The sequence below is a fragment of the Equus caballus genome, chromosome 27, assembly GCF_041296265.1.
Source record: "Equus caballus isolate H_3958 breed thoroughbred chromosome 27, TB-T2T, whole genome shotgun sequence".
NCBI lineage: Eukaryota > Metazoa > Chordata > Mammalia > Perissodactyla > Equidae > Equus > Equus caballus.
In genome coordinates this window covers 24080581-24107714 of record NC_091710.1, presented here as the reverse complement: position 1 = coordinate 24107714, position 27134 = coordinate 24080581, and the positions used below count along the sequence as shown (strand labels likewise).

The 27134-nt window shown below is 33.9% G+C and overlaps 1 protein-coding gene across 4 annotated transcripts in view; it reads left to right on the top strand.

Moving 5' to 3' along the window:
• The window catches only part of ADAM2 (ADAM metallopeptidase domain 2), a 133724-nt gene extending 107306 nt beyond the window's left edge, over window positions 1-26418 (top strand). The window contains exons 16-21 of one of the 4 annotated variants that reach the window (XM_005606295.4): window positions 326-509; window positions 19298-19375; window positions 19587-19728; window positions 24131-24290; window positions 25642-25705; window positions 26113-26418. In XM_005606295.4, the coding sequence (XP_005606352.1) occupies window positions 326-509; window positions 19298-19375; window positions 19587-19728; window positions 24131-24290; window positions 25642-25675 (598 nt within the window). In that variant the 3' untranslated portion in view covers window positions 25676-25705; window positions 26113-26418. The remainder of the gene's footprint in view (window positions 1-325; window positions 510-19297; window positions 19376-19586; window positions 19729-24130; window positions 24291-25641; window positions 25706-26112) is intronic. The other 3 variants (XR_011433254.1, XM_023630789.2, XR_002804447.2) reach the window with 3 other exon arrangements.
• Window positions 26419-27134: the final 716 nt, after the last annotated feature.

Here is a 27134-nt window from a genome sequence, read left to right as displayed (position 1 = left end):
TCAGGACAAGTCTTCCTCAGCAAAGGGAGGAGAATTGGCAGCAGATGTTGGCTCAGGGCTGATCTTCCTCAAAAAACAAAACAAAGAATCAAGAGAAGAATGAAGAAATATTTACAAAAAAGTGATCAGGCTAGCTAGCAAGTAGTTCATAAGTATTAAAATGTTTAGTTATTATTAACATTGCAGGCAAGGCCCTTTTTTTTGGTGTTTCACAATTAATTACATAAATCCTTTTGCAAACTTTCAATGCTTTAAATATTTTTGCTTTAGAAATGATATTCTCTGTATTGAAAACTAATGATTTTCATTTATTGGTAAATTATAGGGATCTTCAATGCGGAAAATTAATATGTAAGTATCACAAAGAATTTCTAGTTAGTGTTCCAAATGCCAGTACTATTTACACCAATGTACAGGGAGACATCTGCATCGCATTGGAGTTTCCACACGATTATCAAGAGAGCCCAAAGATGTGGGTAAAAGATGGAACTACTTGTGGCAAAAATAAGGTATGTAGTCTTTTATTCCCAAATAACTTCCTAACATTTTATATTCTATTTTTAAAACGCATATTTGGTTTTTCCTTATAATTTAAGTGCACATTTGATTTCAAAAGTAGAACATTTTGAAAATAAGAAAAAGTTTAAGGAGAAAAAAATGTAACCTACGTTCATGCATAGATGATATCACTATGAATATTTCATTGGCTATTTAGGACATTTTTGTGGAAATTATGTATATTCACTGAATTGAGAATCATACTGTTAATTCACTGTATTTTACTAAATTATCTTGTATTACACAGATAGTACTTTTAATGTCATGAATTATCTTTCAATATAATTACTTTAGAATAGCTGTGAAAATAATATATGCCCATTTTAGCAATCAAAATAATAAAGAACGCACAGTGTAAAGCAAAAATCAATCAAGGACACATATCTGAGATGTAACTACTTTTTCCATTTTCATGAGCCTTACAAGAACTCTTTATTTATATACATATATACGCAAATATCGAATACTTATCTAGCCATATTAACTGCAAATTTTTCCAAAAATAATCCATCCTCTTATCTGATATTACTCTTTTATCATTCCATGTAGTACATATGAATATGTATCAACATTTTCTGTCTTAGATTTTTTCCTCTGTGAAATATATACTACTTATGTATACATACATAAATTCACAACAAAGTTCAAGCTCAAATTATTCTCATGTCCAAATTTTAAATTATAAAACATCTTTGGTCTAATAAGAAATAAATCACTTATTTAAATCACTTATTGAAGAACTGAGGGAAAGGTAAACTATAACTGACTTGAAAGCAGAAGATGTCATTTTGTGAAAGAGGAGTAAAAATTCCATGTTTTGGTTGTAACCAGGTATAAATGAAATCTCACAATTTTTTACATCTTAATTGTATATCATTATAAATGTATACATATTTAAAATATATTATTTTTATCTGATAATTATGGAGACATTTGCCTTACATATTGAAGTCCTAATTCAGCCTAATTTTACTAACACTCAGTTAGAAAATTGAGAAGTAAAAAGGGATTGAAAAGAAAAATTGTCAGCATTCTCAAATAAAAATTCAGTCATTTTAAAACTTTTATAATTTTGCTTTCCTGAAATTTACTTTGCAAAATATTTCCCAAATTATTGCCTAAACTCTTTAATTTTTAGCTCTCTGTTATTTCTAAACAATCTAACATCTAGTCTGTATGAGTTAGGAATTGCACAAGAAACAAGAACCACCAAGTATGGCCTAAACAGTTTATGGTTTATTTTTCCTCACCATGTGAACAAATTGAGGAGATTGCCCATCCAGAGAAATGTGGGCTTCCACCAAGGCATCAACGATCACGAGTCAGTCTAGTTTTCAGCAATAGGTCCTCTACAGTGATACTCTTTCTTATGCTTTCGAGATGGTTTATGGAACTCCAACTATCCCACAGTTCAAGGATTATTGGAAAGAGCTAAGGGAAAAAAAGGGTGCATGCCATCTTTATTCACTGCCATTAGTGAACAGGGATATCTGGCAGTCACCACTGTGCTAAAGTATTCATAACCAAGGTGATGCTTCATCAAATAGTCATCTACTTCAGCAGCTTTAAAACATGCTACTGTTCAACATTAAAAAAGCAATTCAGAGGACCAGCCCCATGGCCTAATGGTTAAGTTTGGCATGCTCCACTTCAGTGGCCCGGGTTTGTGAGTTCAGATCCTGGGCGCCATGCTGTGACAGTGACCCACATATGAAATAAAGGAATATTGGCACAGATGTTAGCTCAGGGAGAATCTTCCTCAGCAAAAGAAAAAAAAGCAATACATAATGATGTTGGAGATGTTGCTCTTCCAAGGTAGGGAGGTAGAGGGGCTGGGTAGAGATTTTGAGAAGTGGTCACAAAACTTTGGCTTCATATAAATCATATATTTCTATTAGAAAAAGATGATCAAGCTACACGTGTATTAGTGCTCTAAGAATTTTTATGTATTCTGCAAATTAGAGTGCCAATGTTTTTTAAATACTTTATATATAAATATTCATTGGGATTAGGATAAACACATTATCATAAGGCATTTCAAAATTCCTTTTGTCGACATAGAAATAGCAAGAGTTATTGGATCCTATACATAATTGTTTCAATTCTCAGAGATTAGTGACTAAGTATAAACAAATAATTGTACAAATTACCAACTACTTGTACATAGTTAATCCTAAAAGGAATCTAACAAGAATTTTCTAAGATCTGTATTTAAAAATCTTGATGTTGAAATTCAAGTGGAAATTATAAGCATAAAACCTGATTTAAAAATGTTTTGTCAAAATAAATAAGCACAGATCCTCATTAAAATATTTCAGGGGGCTGGCCCAGTGGCTTAGTGGTTAAGTTTGCGCACTCAACTTTGACAGCCCAGGGTTTGCTGGTTCGGACCCCGGGTACGGACTTATGCACCACTCATCAAGCCAAGCTGTGGCAGGTGTCCCACATATAAAATAGAGGAAGATGGGCACAGATGTTAGCTCAGGGCCAATCTTCCTTAGCAAAAAGAAGGAGGATGGGGGTCAGATATTGGCTCAGGGCTAATCTTCCTCAAAAAAAGAATATTTCAGGAAGATGAGAGTAGGAAATATCAATGCATGATTCTGAGGGAGCAACTGAAGTAGTCATAAAGGGATATGATGGAAACAAGAAATCCCAGACAGCTGCCATAATTCTCAATGTCTAGCATCTTCACTATGGCTAACCACAAGGGAACACGTGAGGAATGTGACATCACCACTGAAAACAGAAATGATGATAATTATGAACACTCCAACTCTTTAGTTTTATACTTTTTTCCTTGAGTAAAAAATGTAGAAGATTACTATATGAAAAGATGTCTCAATGTGCGTAGGGTAGTATTTATTTGCTTCATCTTCCAGAATGGAAAAGAGAAACTGGTTTCAAGTTGCTAAAACATGAACAATTTGTGTGGTTATATAAAAGAATAAAACCCTGAAGATATACATAAATCAGTATATCACACTATTGATGGAAATGAAGTAGAGGCTTGGGAGTGACTTTGCTAAATAGAAACTCAGTCATAATCAATTTTAATTTTCAAATGTGTACAACATTGAAAACTGTGTTCCTTAAGGTTGCCCCTTTATTTCTTATTTAAGAATTTTTTATTATTAATTAATGTATTTCAAATTGTTTCAAAAAATTTCTGTCTAGATTGATTTGACTTAACTTGTGTTTTATTCACATTTAATCTCTTTATTGTATTAAATAAATTTTCTACTTCCCTTTACGCTGTCAACCAAGGAAAATAATTCAGTTTGCTCAGACAGTATATTCCTCATTTACTAAAGAATTGAATATACTATTTTTTAGGGTGCCCTTGGCTCATATGGATAACAGTATATACTGTAGTCATAACATGAGTTTAGTGATTTTACCTCTTTTCCAAGTGTCTAAAGCACTGAATATGAAATACATACTATTTTTTGTGGTAAAATACGCATAACATAAAATTTACCACTTTAACTGTTGTTAAGTGTACAGTTCAGGGAGATGAGTACATTCACATTATTGTGCAACCATCATCACTATCCATTTCTAGAAAATTTTCATCATCCCAAAGTGAGACTCTGTAAACTATAAACTATAACTCCCCAAGGACACCTCTTCACAGTCCCTGGTAATCACTATTCTACTGTCTGTCTTTATGAATTTAAATATTCTAGATACCTCATACAGGTAGAATCATACAATATTTGTCCCTTTGAGTCTGGCTTATTTCACCTGGCATAATGTTTTCGCATTCTTCCATGTTGTTGCCTGTATCAAAGTTTCATTCTTTTTTAAGGCTGAATAATATTCCATTGCATGTTTATACTATATGTTGTTTATCCATGCATCCATCAATGGAAATTTGATTTGTTTCAACATTTGGCTATTGTAAATAATGCTGCTATCATCATTGGTGTACAAATGTCTGTTCAAATCCCTGCTTTCAGTTGTCTTGCTTATATACCTAGAGGTAGAATTACTGGATCGTATGGTAATTTGGTTTAATTTTTTGAGGAACTTTCATACTGTTTACCACTACTTTACATTTTTTTTCCCGCTCTACAGAGTTTATTAAAGAGACAAGCATTAACAACAGGAACTCCTATAGCCTATTATGTTAGCTTTCTAAAGCCCCAGTGCTCAAGCAGATGCTCCATCTTCTAGACTAAGAGGCAGGAACTGGTACCTGTAGGGTCTGCATTAGGGTCCTGATCCAGGATCAGTGTACATGGCATTGCCCAGGAATTAAACCTTGGGTGCCTTTCCCAGGCATAGAGGCTATAGACCTAGGTAGATTTTTTTTTAATTATTATTATTTTTTAATTGAGTTATTGATAGGTTACAATCTTGTGAAATTTCAATTGTACATTAATGTTTGTCAGTCATGTTGTAGGTGCACCACTTCACCCTTTGTGCCCACCCCCCACCCCACCTTTCCCCTGGTATCCACTAAACTGTTGTTGGTCCGTAGTTTTAAATTCCTCATGTGAGTGGAGTCATACACAGATTATCTTTCTCTCGCTGGCTTATTTCACTTAACATAATTCTCTCAAGGTCCATCCATGTTATTGCAAATGGAATGATTTTGTTCTGTTTTGCAGCTGAGTAGTATTCCATTGTATATATGTACCACATCTTCTTTATCCGTTCGTCTGTGGATGGGTACTTAGGTTGCTTCCACGTCTTGGCTATTGTAAACAGTGCTGCAATGAACACTGGGGTGCACAGGACTTTTGGGATTGCTGACTTCAGGCTCTTTGGATAAATACCCAGTAGTGGGATGGCTGGATCGTATGGTAGTTCTATTTTTAGTTTTTTTTTTTTTTTAAAGATTTTATTTTTTCCTTTTTCTCCCCAAAGCCCCCCAGTACATAGTTGTATATTTCTCGCTGTGGGTTCTTCTAGTTGTGGTATGTGGGACGCTGCCTCAGCGTGGTCTGACGAGCAGTGCCATGTCCGCACCCAGGATTCGAACCAACGAAACACTGGGCCGCCTGCAGCGGAGCGTGCGAACTTAATCACTCGGCCACGGGGCCAGCCCCTCTATTTTTAGTTTTTTGAGGAATCTCCATACTGTTTTCCATAGTGGCTGCACCAGTTTGCATTCCCACCAGCAGTGTATGAGGGTTCCTTTTTCTCTGCAACCTCTCCAACATTTGTTGCTATTAGTTTTAGATATTTTTGTCATTCTAACGGGTGTAAGGTGATATCTTAGTGTAGTTTTGATTTGCATTTCCCTGATGATCAGCGATGATGAGCATCTTTTCATGTGCCTATTGGCCATCAGTATATCTTCTTTGGAGAAATGTCTGTTCATGTCTCCAGCCCATTTTTTGATTGGGTTGTTTGATGTTTTGTGGTTGAGTTGCGAGAGTTCTTTATATATTATGGATATTAAGCCTTTGTCAGATATGTGACTTGCAAATGTTTTTTCCCAGTTAGTGGGTTGTTTTTTTGTTTCAATCCTGTTTTCATTTGCCTTGAAGAAGCTCTTTAATCTGATGAAGTCCCATTTGTTTATTCTTTCTATTGTTTCCCTTCTCTGAGAAGGCATGGTGTCCGAAAAGATCCTTTTAATATTGATGTCAAAGAGTGTACTGCCTACGTTTTCTTCCAGAAGCCTTATGGTTTCAGGTCTCACCTTTAGGTCTTTGATCCATTTTGAGTTTATTTTTGTGAATGGTGAAAAAGAATGGTCAATTTTCATTCTTTTACATGTGGCTTTCCAGTTTTCCCAGCACCATTTGTTGAAAAGACTTTCTTTTCTCCATTGTATGCCCTGAGCTCCTTTGTCAAAGATAAGCTGTCCATAGATGTGTGGTTTTATTTCTGGGCTTTCAATTCTGTTCCATTGATCTGTGCGCCTGTTTTTGTACCAGTACCATGCTGTTTTGATTACTGTAGCTTTGTAGTATGTTTTGAAGTCAGGGATTGTGATGCCTCCCGTTTTGTTCTTTTTTCTCAGGATTGCTTTAGAAATTCGGGGTCTTTTGTTGCCCCATATGAATTTTAGGATTCTTTGTTCTAATTCTGTAAAGAATGTCATTGGGATTCTGATTGGGATGGTGTTGAATCTGTAGATTGCTTTAGGTAGAATGGACATTTTAACTATGTTTATTCTTCCAATCCATGTACATGGAATGTCTTTCCATCTCCTTATGTCGTCATCCAATTCTCTCAGAAAGGCCTTGTAATTTTCATTATATAGGTCCTTCACTTTCTTAGTTAAATTTACCCCAAGGTATTTTATTCTTTTTGTTGTGATTGTGAATGATATTGTATTCTTGAGTTCTTTTTCTGTTGGTTCATTACTGGAGTATAGAAATGCTACTGATTTATGCAAATTGATTTTATACCCTGCAACCTTGCTGTAGTTGTTGATTACTTCTAACAGTTTTCCAATGGATTCTTTGGGGTTTTCTATATATAAGATCATGTCATCTGCAAACAGCGAGAGTTTCACTTCACCCTCCCTATTTGGATTCCTTTTATTCCTTTTTCTTGCCTGATTGCTCTGGCCAGGACCTCCAGTACTATGTTATATAAGAGTGGTGATAGAGGGCATCCTTGTCTCGTTCCTGTTTTCAGGGGGATGGTGTTCAGTTTTTGCCCGTTGAGTATGATGTTGGCTATGGGTTTGTCATATATGGCCTTTATTATGTTGAGGTAGTTTCTTTCTATGCCCATTTTTTTCAGAGTTTTTATCATAAATGCTGTTGGATCTTCTCAAATGCCTTCTCTGCATCTATTGAGATGATCATGTGGTTTTTATTCCTCAGTTTGTTGATGTGGTGTATCACGTTGATTGATTTGCAGATGTTGAACCATCCTTGTGTCCCTGGTATGAATCCCACCTGATCATGATGTATGATCCTTTTGATGAATTGCTGAATTCTGGTTGCCAAAATTTTGTTTAGAATTTTTGCATCTATGTTCATCAGTGATATTGGCCTGTAGTTCTCTTTTTTCGTGGTGTCCTTGTCAGGTTTTGGTATCAGCGTGATGCTGGCCTCATAGAATGTGTTAGGAAGTGTTCCATCTTCCCTAATTTTTTGGAATAGCTTGAAAAGGATAGGTATTAAATCCTCTCTGAAAGCTTGGTAGAATTCCCCAGGAAAGCCATCTGGTCCTGGGGTTTTATTCTTTGGGATGTTTTTGATTGCTGTTTCAATCTCTTTCCTTGTGATTGGTCTGTTCAAATTGTCTGCCTCTTCTTGAGTGAGCTTTGGGAGATTGTAGGAGTCCAAGAATTTATCCATTTCCTCTAGGTTATCCATTCTGTTGGCATATAGTTTTTTGTAGTATTCTCTTATAATCTGTTGTATTTCTGCAGAGTCTGTTGTTATTTCTCCTCACTCATTTCTGATTTTGTTTATTTGAGCTTTCTCCCTTTTTTTCTTTGTAAGTCTGGCTAGTGGTTTGTCAATTTTATTTATCTTCTCAAAAAACCAGCTCTTTTTCTCATTGATCCTTTCTACTGCCTTTTTCGTTTCAATAGTATTTATTTCTGCTCTGATTTTTATTATTTCTCTCCTTCTGCTGACTTTGGGCTTCATTTGTTCTTTTTTCTCTAGTTCAGTTAGGTGTGCTTTAAGGTTGCTTATTTGGGATTTTTCTTGTTTGTTAAGATGTGCCTGTATTGCGATGAATTTTCCTCTTAATACAGCTTTTGCTGTATCCCATATGAGTTGGTATGGCATGCTATCATTTTCACTTGTTTCCAGGTATTTTTTGATTTCTTCTTTAATTTCTTCAATGATCCATTGCTTGTTCAGTAGTGTGTTGTTTAGTCTCCACATCTTTGTGCCTTTCTCAGCTTTTTTCTTGTAATTAATTTCTAGCCTTATAGCACTATGATCTGAGAAGATGCTTGTTATTATTTCAATTTTTTTTAAATTTGTAGATGCTTGCCTTGTTTCCCAACATTTGGTCTATCCTAGAGAATGTTCCATGTGCACTTGAGAAGAATGTGTATTCAGCTCCTTCAGGGTGGAGTGATCTATATATGTCTATTAAGTCCAATTGTTTTAGTTTTTCATTCAGCTCCACTATTTCCTTGTTGATTTTCTGTCTGGATGATCTGTCCATTGATGTGAGTGGGGTGTTGAGGTCCCCTACTATTATTGTGTTGTTTTTAACATCTTCCTTTAGGTCTGTTAATAGTTGCTTTATGAATCTTGGTGCTCCTGTGTTGGGTGCATAGATATTTATAAGCGTTATTTCTTCTTGATGAAGTGTCCCTTTGATCATTATATATTGTCCCTCTGTGTCTCTCTTTACCTGTCTTATTTTGAAATCCACTTGGTCTGATATGAGAATTGCAACACCTGCCTTTTTTTCCTTGCTATTTGCTTGAAGTATTGTCCTCCACCCCTTCACTCTGAGCCTGTGTTTGTCCTTGGGGCTGAGGTGTGTTTCTTGGAGGCAACAAATTGCTGGATCTTGTTCTTTAATCCATTTTGCCACTCTGTGTCTTTTTATTGGAGAGTTCAATCCGTTCACATTGAGAGTGATTATTGATGCATGTGGACTTAATGCTGTCAATCTGTCGCTCATTATCTTGTTTTTCTGCCTTTCTTTTCCTGTGTGCTTTAGACTACCCATTTAATACTGCAATTTCTTATGCTGGGTTTCTTAGATTTTTCCTTATCTATGATTTGTGACTCTGTTCTGTACTTTATTTTAGTGTCTACCTTGAAGTTTGTATTTAGAATCTCGTGTATAATATAGTCTATTCTCTGGTGGTCTCTTACTTACTTGACCAATACTGATTTAGACCCTTTGCTCTTCCCCTCCTAAATAATTATTTTCATTTTTTATTCCAACTCATCTTATTAATTTGTAGTTAGAGTGCTAAGATCGTCCTTGTTTTGGTAGTTTCCTTATTTTTACCCTAATGCTATAGTTGAATATTTGCTATCCTATTCTGGTTCTATCCATCGGTCTCCCTAGTCTGTGGATTGTGTCCCCTTTCTCCCTTTTTTCTTTTTTCAAGTATGAGAGCCTTCTTGAGGATTTCTTGTAATGGAGGGCTTTTAGTTACAAATTCCCTTAACTTTTGTTTGTCTGGAAAAGATTTAATTTCTCCCTCATATCTGAAGGAAATTCTTGCTGGATAGAGTATTCTTGGCTGAAGGTTTTTATCCTTTAAAGCTTTGAATATATCACTCCATTCTCTCCTAGCTTGTAGGGTTTCTGTAGAGAAATCTGCTGAAAGTCTGATAGGGGCTCCTTTATAGGTTATTCTCTTTTTTTCTTACTTCCCTGAGTATTCTTTCCTTATCATTCCTATTTGCCAACTTTACTATTATGTGCCTTGTGGTGGGTCTTTTTACATTGACAAGTCTAGGAGATCTAAAACCCTCCTCTACACACATTTCTCCGTTGATCCCTAGATTTGGGAAGTTCTCTTCAATAATTTCGTCAAGCACACTTTCTGCTACATTTTCCTTTTCCATATTCTCGGGAATTCCTATGATCCTTATGTTCTTACTCCTCATTGAATCCATTATCTCTCGGAGATTTTCCTCATTTTTTTTAATTCTTAGTTCTCTTTCTTCCTATGTCTGGCGCCATTCAGCCTGTCTGTCCTCGATTATGCTGATTTGCTCCTCTATGTTGTCTATACAGGCATTCAGGGAATCTGTATTCTGTTTTACCTGGTCCATTGTGTTTTTTCATCTCAAGTAATTCTGTTTGATTCTTCTTTATGATTTCAATCTCTTTTGTGAAGTAACTCCAGAGCTCGGCTTGTTTCTCTATCTTTCTCTCTACCTCATTGAGTTTTTTGATTATAGCTGCTCTGAATGCATTCTCACTTAGTTTACCTAATTCCAAGTCCTCAGGACTTAATTCTGTGTTTTTATTGTTTTCCTTCTGGTCTGGGGCTTTTATAAATTGCTGGATGGTAGAGGAGCGGTTTTTTCTCATGGTGGTAGAATTCACTTGCAGTTACAGCCTGTCGCCACTAGGTGGGGGTTGAGAGCGGCGTGTTAGCTCTCCGCCTTGGGGCAAGATGGCTGCGCCCACTGGCTTTGCTTGGGGGGAGGGGCTGTTACTCACAGGCGCCCGTCTGGGTTCAGATCAGTTCTGTTCTCTGGTCTCCCAAGGCCCTTGATTCATAGGGTCCCCGAGGACGGAAGCTTTCCCCCCGTCAGCGGGTCTCCACTGAATCAGGGACAGGAGTCCTGGATGATCCCCCGGTCGCGCGGCCCCTCCCCCGCTCCTTCCCGACCGGCGCCACAGCGATCGCAGACTCTAGGGGATGGAGCGATGTTCTCTCCTACCATTCCAGTGCCTCCAAAGGGGTAAAGCTAGGTTTATGATCTCCACCTTCTTGGTATTCTAGGTCTCTAACGAGCTGGCATTATGTTTATTCTCTGAAATTCAGTTCTTCCAATCTTTTGTTGTATTTTGGAGGGGAGAGAATCCCGGGTCAGCTCACCCCGCCATTTTGCTCCGCCTGCACTCTACTTTACATTCTTATCATCAATGCCTAAATGTTACAGTTTCTCCACATCCTCACCAACATTTGTTCTTTTCCATTCTTTCATAATAGCCATTCTAATGGCTGTGAAGTGGTTCCTCATTATCATTTTGAATTTTACTTCTCTGATGATTAGTGATATTGAACACATCTCCATATGCTTACTAGAAATTTGCATATCTTCTTTGGAGAAATGTCTATTCACATCCTTTGCCCAATTAAAAAAAATTTTTTTCTGTAAACTAGTTATTTTTAAAAAATTTTTATTGAGTTAATGATAGGTTACAATCTTGTGAAATTTCAGTTGTACATTATTGTTTGTCAGTCATGTTATAGATGCACCCCTTCACCCTTTGTGTCCACCCCCTACCCCACCATTCCCCTGGTTGTCACTAATCTGTTCTCTTTGTCTACATTTTTAAATTCCTAATATGAGTGAAGTCATACACAGATTGTCCTTCTCTATCTGGCTTATTTCACTTAAGATAATTCCCTCAAGGTCCATCCATGTTGTTTCGAATGGGACGATTTTGTTGTTTTTTACAGCTGAGTAGTATTCCATTGTATATATATATACCATATCTTCTTTATCCAGTCATTTGTTGATAGGCATTTAGGTGGCATTTAGGCGTTTTGGCTATTGTAAATAATGTTGCAATGAACATTGGGGTTCATGGGGCTTTTGGAATTGCTGACTTCAAGCTCTTTGGATAGATACCCAGTAGTGGGATAGCTGGATCGTATGGTAGTTCTATTTTTAATTTTTTGAGGAATCTCCATACTGTTTTCCATAGTGGCTGCACCAGTTTGCACTCCCAGCAGCAGTGTATGAGGGCTCCTTTTTCTCCACAACATCTTGAACATTTGTTACTATTAGTTTTAGTTATTTTTGTCATTCTAATGGGTGTAAGGTGATATCTTAGTGTAGTTTTGATTTGCATTTCTCTGATGATCAGCGATGATGAATATTTTTTCACGTACCTATTGACCATTCGTATATCTTCTTTGGAGAAATGTCTCTTCATGTCTCCTGCCCGTTTTTTGATTGGATTGTTTGATTTTTTGTTGCTGAGTTGTGTGAGTTCTTTATATATTATGGATATTAAGCCTTTGCCAGATGTATGACGTGCAAATATTTTTTTCCCAGTTTGTGGGTTGTTTTTTTGTTTCATTCCTGTTTTCATTTGCCTTGAAGAAGCTCTTTAGTCTGATGAAGTCCCATTTGTTTATTCTTTCTATTGTTTCCCTTGTCTGAGAAGACATGGTGTCCAAAAAGATCCTTTTAATACTGATGTCAAAGAATGTACTGCCTACATTTTCTTCTAGAACCCTTATGGTTTCAGGTCTCACCTTTAGGTCTTTGATCCATTTTGAGTTTATTTTGGTAAATGGTGAGAAAGAATGGTCAATTTTCATTCTTTTACATGTGGCTTTCCAGTTTTCCCAGCACCATTTGTTGAAAAGACTTTCTTTTCTCCATTGTATGCCCTGAGCTCCTTTGTCAAAGATAAGCTGTCCATAGATGTGTGGTTTTATTTCTGGGCTTTCAATTCTGTTCCATTGATCTGTGCACCTGTTTGTGTACCACTACCATGCTATTTTGATTACTATAGCTTTGTAGTATGTTTTAAAGTCAGGGATTGTGATGCCTTCCGTTTTGTTCTTTTTTCTCAGGATTGCTTTAGCAGTTTGGGGTCTTTTGTTGCCCCACATAAATTTTAGGATTCTTTGTTCTAATTCTGTAAAGAATGTCATTGGGATTCTGATTGGGATGGCATTGAATCTGTAGATTGCTTTAGGTAGAATGGACATTTTAACTATATTTATTTTTCCAATCCATGTACATGGAATGTCTTCCCATCTCTTTCTGTCATCATCCATTTCTTTCAGAAAAGCCTTGTAATTTTCGTTGTATAGTTCTTTCACTTCCTTAGTTAAATTCACCCTGAGGTATTTTATTCTTTTTGTTGCAATTGTGAATGGTATTGTGTTCTTGAGTTTTTTTCTGTTAGTTCGTTATTACAGTAAGAAATGCTAATGATTTGTGTAAATTGATTTTATACCCTGCAACTTTGCTGTAGTTGTTGATTATTTCTAAAAATTTTCCAATGGATTCTTTGGGGTTTTCTATATATAAGATCATGTCATCTGCAAACAGCGAGAGTTTCACTTCTTCCCTCCCTATTTGGATTCCTTTTATTCCTTTTTCTTGCCTGACTTCTCTGGCCAAATCCTCCAGTACTATGTTAAATAAGAGTGGTGATAGAGGGCATCCTTGTCTCATTCGTATTTTCAAGGGGATGGTGCTCAGTTTTTGCCCATTGAGTATGATGTTGGCTGTGGGTTTGTTGTATATGGCCTTTATTATGTTGAGGTAGTTCCCTTCTATCCCCATTTTGTTCAGAGTTTTTATCATAAATGGCTGTCGGATCGTGTCAAATGCTTTCTCTGCATCTCCAATTTTTAAATTTAATTGAGTTGTTTGGTTTTTGTTGTTGGTTTTTAGGAAATTTTATGCATTCCAGATATTAATCCTTAATCAGATATATGATTCAAAAATATTTTCCCTTATTTCATGAGATGCGTTTAACTCTATTGATAGCATCCTTTGAGTTACAAAAGTTCTTAATATAGATGAAGTCCCATTTATTTATGTTTTTTTCTTTTTTGCTTGTGCTTTTTGTGTCATATCCAAGAAATAATTACCAAATTCAATGTCATGAGGCTTTTCCCCTATATTTCCTTTTAGGAGTTTTACAGTTTTAGCCCTTATGTTTAGGTCTAGGATCCATTTTGAGTTAATATTTGGATATGGTGTAAGGTAAAGTTCCAAATTCATTCTTTTCAATAGATGCTCAATTTTCCAAGCACTATTTCTTGAAAAGATTCTCCTTTCCACATTGAATTTATGTAGCAACCTTATTGAAAATCACTTGCCCATATATAAAAGACTTTATTTTGGGGCTCTTTATTCTTTTCCACTGGTCTCTATGTCTGTCTTTATATCAATACCACACTTTTTATTACTGTAGCTTTTTAGTAAGTTTGAAATTAGTAAGTGGGAGTCCAAATTTTACCTTCTTGTCTATGATCATTTTAGCTACCTATGGTCTCATGAGATTCTATATTTTCTAGGATGAACTTTTTTCTATTTCTTCAGAAAACATTGGGATTTTACAAGGATTGTGTTGAATCTGCAGGTTGTTTTGGGTAGTATTGACATCTTAACAATGTTTGTCCTCCAATCCATGAACATGGGTTATCTTTCCATTTGTTTGTGTCATTTTTAATATCTTTCAGCAATGTTTTGTAGTTTTCAGTGTAGAAGTCTTTCACTTGAGTTTATTCCTAAATATTTTTTGATGCTATTGTAAATGGAATTATTTAACTAATTCCCTTTTCAGAATGTTCACCCTTAGTGTAGAGAAATGTAACTGATTTTTCTGTGTTGATTTTGTATCCTGGAACTTTGCTGAATTTCTTTATTAGTTCTAATATTGTGTGTGTGTCTGTAATATTTATAGTTTTCTACATATAAGATCATGTCATCTGTGAACAGAGATAATTTTATTTCTTCATTTCCAATTTGGATAATTTTTATTTCTTTGTCTTGCTCTGGATAGCATTTCTAATACTATGTTGAATAGAAGTCATGAAAACAGTCATCCTTGGTCCTGATCTTAGAGGAAAAGCTTTAAGTTTTCATCATTATATATGATTTTAGCTCTCTCTTTTTTATAGATGGCCTTTATTACATTGAGGTTGTTTTCTTCTACTACAACTTTGTTGGATGTTCTTATCATTAAATGGTGTCAAACTTTGTAAAATGATTTTTCTGCGTCAATTGAGAGGGCTGTGTGTTTTTTCCCCTTCATTCTTTTCATGCGGCATATTATATTCATAGATTTTTGTATGTTGAACCATCCTTGCATCCCAGGAGTAAATTCTACTTGGTCATGCTGTATGAACTTTTTAAACTTCTGCTTAATTTGGTTTACTAGTGTTTTGTTGAGGATATATATAGTTATGTGCCACATAATGACATTTTGGTCAATGATGGACCACATATATGATAGTGGTCCCATAAGATTTGTACTACATAGCCTAGGTATGTAGTAGACTATACCATCTAGTTTTATATAAGCACACACTATCCTTTTTGCACAATAACTGAATTGCCTAATGATGTGTTTCTCAGAATGTATCCGTGTGGTTAAGTGACATATGAATGTGTTTGCATTAATATACATTAACAATATTAATTTGTAGATTTCCTTTGTTGTAATGTCTTTGTCTGGCTCTTTTATTAGAGTAACACTGGCCTCATGGACATCTGGAAGTGTTTGCTCTTGTTCAATTTTTTAGAAGAATTTGAGAATTCTGTCTGCTTCATGTGTTTTGGAGCTCTGATGTTTGGTACATATGGGCTTATAAGTGGCGTGTTTTCTTCCTGAATTGATCCATTATCAATATAAAATGTCCTCTTTTGTCTCTTGTAATAGTAGTTGATGTAAGAATTATTTCATCCAATATTATTATAGCCATTTCTGTTCACTTTTGTTACTATTTGCATGGAATATCTTTTTCAACTCTCTTACTTTCAACCTATTTGTGTCATTAGATATCAAGTAAGACTTACTTGATATCTTGCAGAGAGTGTCTTTCAGCATATAGTTGAGCACTGTTATCCATTCTGCCAATCCATGCCATTTGACTGGGAAACTTACTCCATTAACATTAATGTAATTACTGATAGAGAAGGACTTGCTTTTTTATCATTTTATTATTTGTATTTTGTATTTTGAATAGCTTTTTTGTTCCTCAGTACCTCCATTACAACCTTCCTCTAAGTTATTTGATGTTTTAAGTTTAGTTGATGCCTCCTCTCTCCTTGCAGGTTGACCTCCCACACATTTTGATTTCCTTCTCATTTCCTTTTGTGTTTATTCTATAGATATTTTCTTTGTGGTTACCAGGGGTTTACATGTACATCTTTAAACAATCTATTTTGGAATTGATAACAAATAAACTTGAAGCACATACAAAACCTCCATTTCTTTACAGTTTTGCCCTTCACACTTGTTTTTGATGTCAAAAATTGCATCTTTATACATTACGTATTCATTAATGTAGATTTACAATTGTTTTTTTTATGCACTTGCCTTTTAAACCACATAGAAATTTTAAAAATGAAGTTATAAATCAAAATTAAAATAATACTCATTTTGATATTCCTCCACTTAACTTTATCAGAGATCTTCATTTCTGCATATGACTTCTAGTTACAGACTAGGAAACTTTTACTCAAACTGACAAATTCCTTTTAGTATTTTTTGTAGGTCAGGCCTCATGGTAATAAGCCCCTGCAGCATTTTTGTTTGTTTTTTAACCTGGGAATATCTTAATTTCTTTATCAATTTTAAAAGACAGTTTTGCTGGATATAGAATTCTCAGTTGGTAAATTTTATTTTTTTTCAGCACTTCAAATATATATCAGCCCACTGCCTTCTGGCCTCAAAGGCTTCTGTTGAATAATCTGCTATAATCTTATTGAGGATCCCTTGTGCATGATGATTCACTTTTCACTTGCTGCTTTCAAGATTCTGTCTTTTTCTTTGACATTTGACTGTTCGATTATAATGTGTCTCGGTATGAGTCTCTTTGTGTTTATCCTACTTGGCAATTGTTGATCTAGGATTTGCAGATCCATGTCTTTCTTTAAATATGGGGCATTTCCAGCCATCATTTTTCATATAATCTCCCTCCTCCAGACGAAGACCCTGCCGTGTAAGGGAAGGAGTGGGGCAAGAGTGAGCAAAAATGCCACAAACTTTTCTACCATTTTGAGTACAGCTTTTTCTTGATTGGGCATTTGCTTGGTTGCTGTAGACCTTTGGCTTCCAGAGCCCCTGTAGGTTATTTTAGCCAGATCTTCTTCTTATTTTTAAAAACATCTCCAAGGAAGAACAGGACATGGTGCTTCCTGGTGCACCATTTTGCTGATGTCACTGTCTAGTATTTTTTCAGGATTTGGTAAAACCAAATCTGTCACTGGCGTAGGGTGCACATGATCATTTAAATCCTACATGCTTGGCCACAGACAGCCACTAAAGGAATGCTGGCTCCAGTTTTTTATTACTTTTGTGGAATCACATTGTCTCACATTTTCTGAGCCTAAAAATAATTTTTGCTTTTTCTCCAGTACAACCATGTGTTTTTTTAAAAATATAGATGCACACATTTTTTATTCACCATTTTAGGTTCTGCATCTAAGAAACTTTCTACAGAAACTTATTCCACCCTAGTGACAGGAATAGGAAGCTGCATTATCTTTCTTATCTCAAAATAAATTAAAAAAATCTATTTCAGACAGTTTGGTGAAGAACCATTATTTTCTTTATATTATATTATATTATATTATATTATATTATATTATTCCTGTGTGGTGTTAAGTTCTGTGGTTTTGTAGCTAGAGTCCTGTTAAAGAAGTACACCTGTTAAAGAAGAAAAAATTCCATTGCACAAAAAGAATACCAATAATACCAACAATCCCTTCTTAACTTCTTTTTCTCTGACTCAAAGAATTTATTTAATGGTTATGAGAATCAGGTATATCTACTTCTGGATAAGAGCTCTGAAAATTATACATGTAACTTCTCTGCCCTAGTTCTAGTTAGGTGTTAAGGCATCATTCTAACAGAACAGACATGTTTCTGACTATAGCAGCACTAGTCTTTATCCAGAGCTAGAACTTTTATACTATTACCACAACACTCAAAATAACCTGACCATGTTTTTATCATCATTATATTTCCTCCTAAGTCTTAAACAGAGGTGTGCATTTCCATAATTATCAGACACCATTAATAATGTATTTTTCCATATTCAGCAAAACCTATGTGAGCAGATTCACTCTCTGATTTTAAAAATTAGTATATTATGATCATATATTTTCAAGAGGGAAGGATTCCAAAGAAATATTGACAATATTATTTAGAAATATTTTTGATGAAAATGATATTTCCAATTACATGTTTTTTGGTTTATCATCAGTCACTCTGAGTCTATGAGTGTAGTAAACGTTTTTGAAAATTTGAAGCATAGTATTATTTGATATTACAAACTGAAAGAAGTCTCAAAAAATAATATTTATAAATGTTTAAGCTTTATGCTTAGCTTTCCCTTTCTCAGTTAATTGTGCCACCACCAAGAGAGTTAGACAAGCCAGAAACCTTGATATCATTGACCCATCTCTCTTTTCATCCTCCATATATAGTCCATCCCTAAACTTAGGTGGATTAAACCTTTTAACTGTATCTCAAATACAACCACTTATTTCCATCTACACCACTACTATGCAGTTTCACTCTATGGTTACCATTTTCCTGGACTATTGTAATGACATTCTAATTTGTCTCTTTACATTTTCCCTTGCCCTTTCCATCCTCTTTTCCAAAACTACTTTTATCAGCTTTCCATCTTCCAATTAAATCTCTAAATACAACCAATTGCTTGTAGGTTATAGGCTCACATTCTGATTAAGATTGTAAGACCTTACACAATACCGCCCTAACAACTCCTATCACATCTCATTTAGCTTTCTTGTTTGTGTGTTTCTATATATTTTACTACAATATGAAATTTTTGTTTTTAACTGCTGTGTTCTCAGGGCCAGGCATATTGTAGGACTCAAATATTTAGTAATTAATAATTGAATAACTGTTTTTTGTGTAACAACTACACTCAATATTTTTTAAAAATTTCACAATATATTTCATTGTAGGGTCATTTTAAATATTATTTATTTTCCTATAAGTATTTCTTTTTTCATTTCTATGCTTCATTAAGTCCTGCTCCACATCAGGGCTCAATAAGAAAGTTCTACTGTTCTCATATTAAGTAAATTCCCTGTATTTCATTCTTTTCTTTCATAAAACTATGCTTTGCTGTAGCATTTATCACAGCTTTATCTTTCCTTTTATTTATTTCATGTGTGTACCTCCTATCCCAGTATTAAAAAGGAAGATGCTTTTATTGTTTTGTTTACTCTCAGATAATCAGTTTCTCATCTAGTACTGGAAATACAATAGCAGTGTAAATTAATCACTTATTGTTAGAATATTAATATTTATTGTTAAATGAATACCTCTTATGTCAATATAATATGAAATATTTTAAGTTAAATGCCAAATACAGATGGCATTTCAGTTAACTTACTTCAGCCTATTTCCTTTTTAGGTTTGCAGGAATAAGGAATGTGTAGATGCTGCATACTTGAATTATGACTGCACTGATGAAAAATGCAACAATAAGGGTGTAAGTACTCAGTACTCTGAGGCAAGAATAGAAGTAATTGACAGTGATTCTAGGAGAGCAAACACACAGCTAAATACGTCCACACACACACTCATATACTCATAAACCATATAAGAAAACCATTCTTATCTGACCTAAGTATTATTTTAAAATTCAACTTGAACACAACTATTTCTAGCTACTTATAAAATGATATTTCTCCTGGTTTCAGACATGCAATAATAAAAAAAACTGTCACTGTAACCCTACATTTTTACCACCAAATTGCACATCTGTAGATGGTTCATGGCCTGGTGGAAGTGTTGACAGTGGCAATTTTCCACCTGCACCAAAACCTTCCACAAGCGTTTATGGTAAGTATTAATATCAAGTTCAAAACATAATTAAAACAACATTTTAATTGATTAAATTTAATCAAATAAATAACACTTTACCAATTTATATCTAGATTATATTTGGATACCAAATAATAAACATATGTGGCTATTTAATTTATGTTTTACTTCCAGAGAATAGTATATTATAACATAGGTAACATAAATATGTCAGTATGAGCCAAGGTAGAAAAATAGAAATCAACTAAGTCCTTCATACAGAAAGAATTCAATATAAGGCATCTGGTAACACATAATGGCAGAGATAAAAGCCAATCAGAGAATGGTGAAGCAACCCAGAGATTAGCAACAACAGGAATCTATGACCACCTCTTAGGGCTGGAAGGACAATAAAAGGAGATGGTATTACTAGGACGAGAATCCGAGCCATCTAACATGATATACAACTATGGTCAGGGCTACATACTAGGATATAGACCACTAGGAGAGTACTGTCTTGCATGAGGTAAAGGTATAGAATATACAGAGCCACTTACTGGAGATGCTGGAGAGGAAGGAGGGTAAATACCCTAGATCTTTCACTCTTCTGACCCTCCAAATTTTATCCGGTGATTTCCATTGGCCAGACCTAACTAAAAGAGAGAAGATCAAGGAGCTTGGGTAATATAGTTTCCCATAATTTTTTGTGCAAAGCAGGGATAGATTTTAGAAGAAACCAGCATATCCAGTGATGCTTAGGGCCAGACTGTCTTTATATAAAAACCTAAATTTACAGATAAAACAGGTTTTTTCTCAGATGTTGAGCCAGAGGTCGTTCTTAACATTTCCACATTCATTCTAGCGCTTGAAATGTTATATTTAAGGCCATATGGTAATAGATTATTGTTAAAAATATTATAACGTATGTAATGCTATTTCCATTTTAGTAGTAACGGTTGTCTTGTAATAGCTTATCTTCAAATCGACTGCAATTTGTTGCTTCTGTCTATACTCACACATGGCATTTCCTCAGTGAGCAGAGGAGACTACTCTTTTCCTAGAACCCAAGTTGGCCTTAGTGATGTGATTGATCAATAACATGTATGGAAGTAAGTTTCTGGGACTTCTGTGGTCCTCCTGCAGATTCTCACTGGGTCTTTTAGAATACTAATTCTTGGAACTCCCATTATTATAATACTCATTCTATTGAAAATCATTTGCTTTCTATAAAATTTGGCTACAATGAGACACAGAAAAAAACAACCATGCAACTAAGCCTTCCACCAAATGCATGACCTACAAAATTAAATAATTTTATTGTTACTAAATTTGGGGATAGTTTCTCGCACCTTTCTCTCTCTTTCTCTCTCTCTCTCCCTATATAATAGAAAACAAAACAATTTGGTATCAAGATGGTGTATTTATATAACACGAATCTAAAACATGTGGCATTAGCTTTGGAATTGGATGGTGTGTGGAAGGTTGAAAGACCTCTAGGAAACTGTTGAAGCCTCTTAGGATACATTGAATTTGTCTTGAGAAAACTATTGGTGAGCACTTCAAAGACACCTTAAAACATGTTATTAGAAGTTGGAGAAATGAGGACATTTAGTATGAACTGGTGAATTGTTTGGCCTCACTGCTGCCTGTGGTAATGTGGAAAATAGAATTCGTGCTTCTGGTCGGCAAGATTTCCAGGTAGATTGTAATGATTTCCTGGTAGGTGACTTAAGCTACTTATGATAAAATACAAGAAGACAATAATAATTAAATGAAATAAAACAATCTATTAAAAAATTAATGAAATTAAAGGAGAAGTTCAATTTTTAAGTAAAATGTAGAGCAAATATAAAAGAGCTAGGATTTTTGTTTGTTTGTTTGAAAATAAAACTAATTATCATTCTTGGACTCTTCCAGGAAAATGTTCTCAAAGCAGGAAATGACCAATAGCTTAATTTGAGATATTGAGCAATAAAATTTGATCTCAGATAAAAGTTTGCAAGCATGTGACTGAAAACCTCTTTGTTAAAACCTCATAAAAAGTTAAATTGATGACTCTTAGACACCTTCATCTGTATGAAAGGGCTTCTAAGTATTGTATTGGAATGCCTCATAAAAACTCCCCAAAAATAATGCTACTAAGAATCTTAAATAGGGTAAATAGGCCTCACAGGATCCCATATAGAAAAAAACCTTTTTTCTGTATGTCAAAGCTATTCGTGTGTGTGGCCTTTGTTTAATGGAATTTATTTTTATTTGATACATATGAAATCTTCATGTTTTTGAAAGAATTATATCAGCTCAGACTGAAAGAGGTCAAGACAGTATATGTGCACTTTTAGTCCTAATCAATTACGGGCAAGAAGCAGGCTGATAAAGCTACTCATATGTAAAAAGAGCTACTCCTTATAGAAAAGGAATTACAAATCGAAGGGGATAGCTGAGAAACCAGAACTCAAAACTTCTTTGATCTGTGGGTTTATGATTTTTTAAAATCAACACCAAGAAAAATAAACAAAAAAAGTAAAGGTCTAGATAATTTCAGAGGTTAATTCCACCGGATTTTTGGAAGGAAGAAATACCACTTTAAAAAACAGTTCTGGGAGGGACTCCTATCACCTTATTGTATGAGGAAAACATAACCCTGAAGCCAAATCCAGACAAGGAAGTTAACAAAAGAACAATATCTTTAACAAACTTAGATATAAATATTCTCAACAAAGTATTAGCTCATTTTATGTAGCTATATATATTACCAGGATAATAATCCATACTAATTGGGGTTTATCCTAGGAATGCAAGACTGTTATCGCTTGAAAATCACTTGAAAGTCAATTAGTGCAATTCTCCAAATCAAAATTTTTTTTAAAGTATTAGTTTTTCATTTGATGCAGAAAAATCATTTGACAAAATTCAACATTTATTAGGAAATTTTAATAAAGCAGTAAACGACTGACAGAAGTAGTAATCATCTGATAAATAGCATCAACAAAAAACATAGCTAATATATCTTATGATGAAATACATTGTTTTTCACAAAAAAATTGGGAGCAAGGCAATAACCTCTGTTCTCATGATGTCTATTCAACATTTTACCATAAGTCCTAGCCAGTGCAGTAATGAAAGAAGAAGAGATCAGGAGCATACAGATTAGAAAGTGTGAAATAAGACTGTAGATGATATGATTAATTACATAGAAAATCCTACGGAATCTACAGAAATACTACTACAAATAATAAATATCTTTTGAGAGGTCAAAGGAAACAACATGCACAGGTCAGTAGTATTGTTATATAATAGCAGCAGTAAATGGAAATCTACTTAAAATCAGTACTATTTATGATACTATCAAAATATAAAATATTTCAATAAATTTAACAAAAAATATGCAAGACCTTTACACTGAAACTAAAACAAAAAATGCAGATAGATGTTAAACATACAAATAAATGGAGAAATATGCCATGTTCACCTATGGAAAAGTTTGTTATTGCTAAGATGTCAGTTCTCGCCAAATTAAATCTATAGATTAAAAAACTCAATTCTTAAAGCATGCAATTATTTATATATTAACAATTTGATTCTAAAATATACTCTAGAGTGCTTAGAATAGCCAAACAACCCTGAAAAAGCAGAACAAAGAAGGACAACTTAGTCTGTTTGCCTCACATGAAATTTAGTGTAGTAAAGATTTAGTAATAGTTGCAGTAATCAAGACTGTGGCATTGGTAAAAGATATATGAATAGATCAATGAAAAGGATTAGAGTATCTAGAAATATATTGATTAATACATCGTTAGTCAGTTTTTCAAGAAAAATACAAAGCTCCATGGAGAAGGAAAGTCAGTTCAAAACATTGTACTGTAACAACTGGATATCCACAAAGACCAAATGAACCTCAAAATCTCAACTTACTTAACAATTCATATGGAATAGATCATGAGTCTAAATGTAGAAGCTAAAACTACATATCTTCCTGAAAGAAACATAGGGAGATTACTACATGACCTTGGAATAAGCAATAATTTGTTAGATAAAACATGAAAATACATATGAATGCAATAAAAGAAAAGATAATTTGGACTATGTTAAAATTTTATTATTTATACGGTATTTCTTACTAAAAGAGTATTGTGAAAAAATTCAGTTCTTACAGGGATCACAGTTTAATTCTTTTCATCTACATTATTAGATAGTTCTGGAGAGAGACTTATGGAATAGAAAGTTCTCAATAAAAAAGTAGGGGATAGGACTATTATGTTAAGAGAGGACTCTCTTCGGGCACTTATGCTGTCAACTTATCTACCTTATATAAAGATGTGAAAATGATAAAATTATTAAATTGTTTAAATTTTTATTCCAATAGTCATATTAAAATATAGAAATGTCTTAGCTATATTCCTGGTAATTGCTTTAAAATCACTCATGTTTTCTCTCCTAGAAAGGCGCTTTATTAAGAGTACTTACCATTCCAAACCTATGAGATGGCCATTTTTCTTACTCATTCCTTTTTTCATTGTTCTTTGTGTACTGATCGCTACACTGGTAAAAGTTTATTTCCAAAGAAAAAAATGGAGAACTGAGGAATATACAAGCGATGAGTATATTGATTTCATATTTGATTCTTTACTTTTATAATTTCTTGGCATACATATAACATTAATAAATAACATCATGATAATGTAACCAGTAATAATTTAGATCTAATTCTTACCTTTATATGGAAATTTAGTACTTAATATATTAATGATTAATATAATGAATAATAAACAGAATTTTTTAAAAGGTCAGCAATTTTAATTTTATAACAACTTGTACTCTGTTCAGGGTAAAATTAAGTGGAAATGATTTCTAGTTAATGTTTATCTACCTCCTTTTATTATTTGATCCTAATTATTAAATGCATATTAAATATTACTTTACTTTTTAATATTTTTATATTTCAAAAAATTTTGCATATGTTATTTTATTAAAAGGTAGCAGGAAAATCTGGGAGAGTAATTAGCATTGAGAGAGAGGCAGCCAGAGGTGGAAAAGTTTAAAAATTAATATATAATAGTTCAGATTATAGCCATAGCTAATCTACAGAAAAAATAATACAAATGATTTTCCATTAAAAAGACTTTAGAAATATCTGAAAATATGCATCAAGAATAAAAATATTAGGGCTGGCCTGGTGGTGTAGTGGTTAAGTTCATGCACTCTGCTTGGGCAGCCCAGGGTTAGCAGTTCGGATCCTGGGCACAGACCTAGCACTGCTCATCAAGCCACACTGTGGTGGCATCCCATATAAAATAGAGGAATACTGGCACAGATGTTAGCTCAGGGCCAATCCTCCTCACAAACAAATGAAAAGAATGAAAATATTAAAATTGGTTTACTTCTCTTCAGACAAACTGCTATAAAATAATTTCTGCCTTTACTTAAAATGAATTGAATTTTATCAAAATATTTTGTTGATAAAATAATGTAAATTAAAATGGAATACATTTTCTGGAAATATTTTGAAAAGTTTATGTAAAATTGCTGAAATAATATGCAGTGTATAAAATATTTAACACAATCCAGTTAATACTGAAACATATTAAAGGGATTTTCTTGTATTAGATGACTTTATTGTGGGAAAACTGCTGTCAAATATCTTTAGGAGAAAAAGTAGCTAGTAAAATTAGTAAAAAGCAGAAGATGAATGGCAAAAAAAAGTTTAAAGCTATCTGAGTACATTTTCAGGTAAATTTATATTACTGTGTTTTTTCTCATGTTAGTCTTGATTACCAGTTGAGACTTATATATACCAGTTATAAATGGTAAGATATTCTCAAGTAGTGGCTGCTCCCAGATCTCATGTAAGAATTCAAAGTGTTTCAATACTAGTAGATAGTGCAGAGTTTTATAGACCAATCTTGAAGAAAATATAATTTTAAGTGATTATTTTTATTTTTAAACATGTAGGCAACTTGAAAGTGAGAGTGAACCCAAAGAATAGCCTGGAAAACAGAGAATCCATGATATCACAGTGAGTATCAAATATTTTAAGAACAAGCAGGAGAGACAGAGAAACAAAATTTTTGCATTAGATAAATATAAATACATATTAAATGGTGATAGTCATATAACTGCATATAATAAAAATTAAATTGGAGAATATTTTTCAAAATTGTAAGCTATATATCATAGACACAGTAAACTAGAAATGACATTTCAATTTGTCATTTAAAAAATTTCTTGCAGTATCTTTTAAATTTTTTCTAATAATTTTTAATCCTTTAGCATTTGTGTATTCAAAATGTTGGTTAAAAATAAATTACATGATATAACTCTACTTTGTAATAAGACTACCCTCATACTGTTTGTTGAATTAGCCATAATTTTTAACTTGATTGGTCATCTAGGTGACTTTTTCTCCTTTATTTATTCCTCCAGAGTAATTCTCTTCGATGGACAGGAAAAATGGAAAATAAAAAATACATGCATTGCCTGATTGCCTGGGCTTCAAAACTTGCATATTATGGTTTTGAGCTGACCAGAAAAGATAGAAGTTTTCTAATATAATGTAATATAACATAACATATTTATATATACACATAAGTCCACAAAAACTATTTGTAAGAAATGAATGTTTATGAGTTTTTATATTACATATCTCTTATTTTTAAAGTTATCTCATACTAACTCTGTTAATCAGTAGGTATCAGATAAGGAAATGTTATAATAAATGCAATGCCATGATTAATGGTCACTGTCATATTTTAAATTGAGATGGTACACAGTTGTGTTATAATCTGATGGTTCATAACCAATCAAAAGACAATGATCCTAAGATTTGGAAAAAATTCTCAAATATGTGCTGCTTACAAAAGACACAATTTCAGTTATATAAAAGTTCAAAGTAGAGGATGGAAAAATATATACGATGGAACTATACAAAAACTTTGTACAAAAGAAAGCTTGATAGACTAACATGGAAAGCATTAATAGAGGTAAAGAAGGATATGTCATAATGCAAAGCGTCAATCTAAGAGGAAGCTATAATAATACCAATCTGTTAGGGTTCTCCAGAGAAGCAGAACCAACAGGAGATATAGATAGATAGATACATACATAGATAGATAGATAGATAGATAGATAGATAGATAGATAGATAGATAAATGAGTAGATTTAGTATAGGGATTGGATCCCATAGTTAGGGTGGCCAAGAAGTCCCATAATCTGCCATCTGCAAGCTGGAGACCCAGGAAAGCTAGTAGTGTAATTCTGTATGAGTCTGAAGGGCTGAGAATTAGGGAGCCAATGGTGTAAGTCCAAAAACTAGAGAACCAGGAGAGCCAATGGATGTCCAAGAACAGGAGAAGATGGATGTCTTAGTTCAAGCAGAGAGCAAATTCGTCCTTTATCCACCTTCTTTTGTTCTGTTCAGGCCTTTGATGGATTGGATGATGTCCAC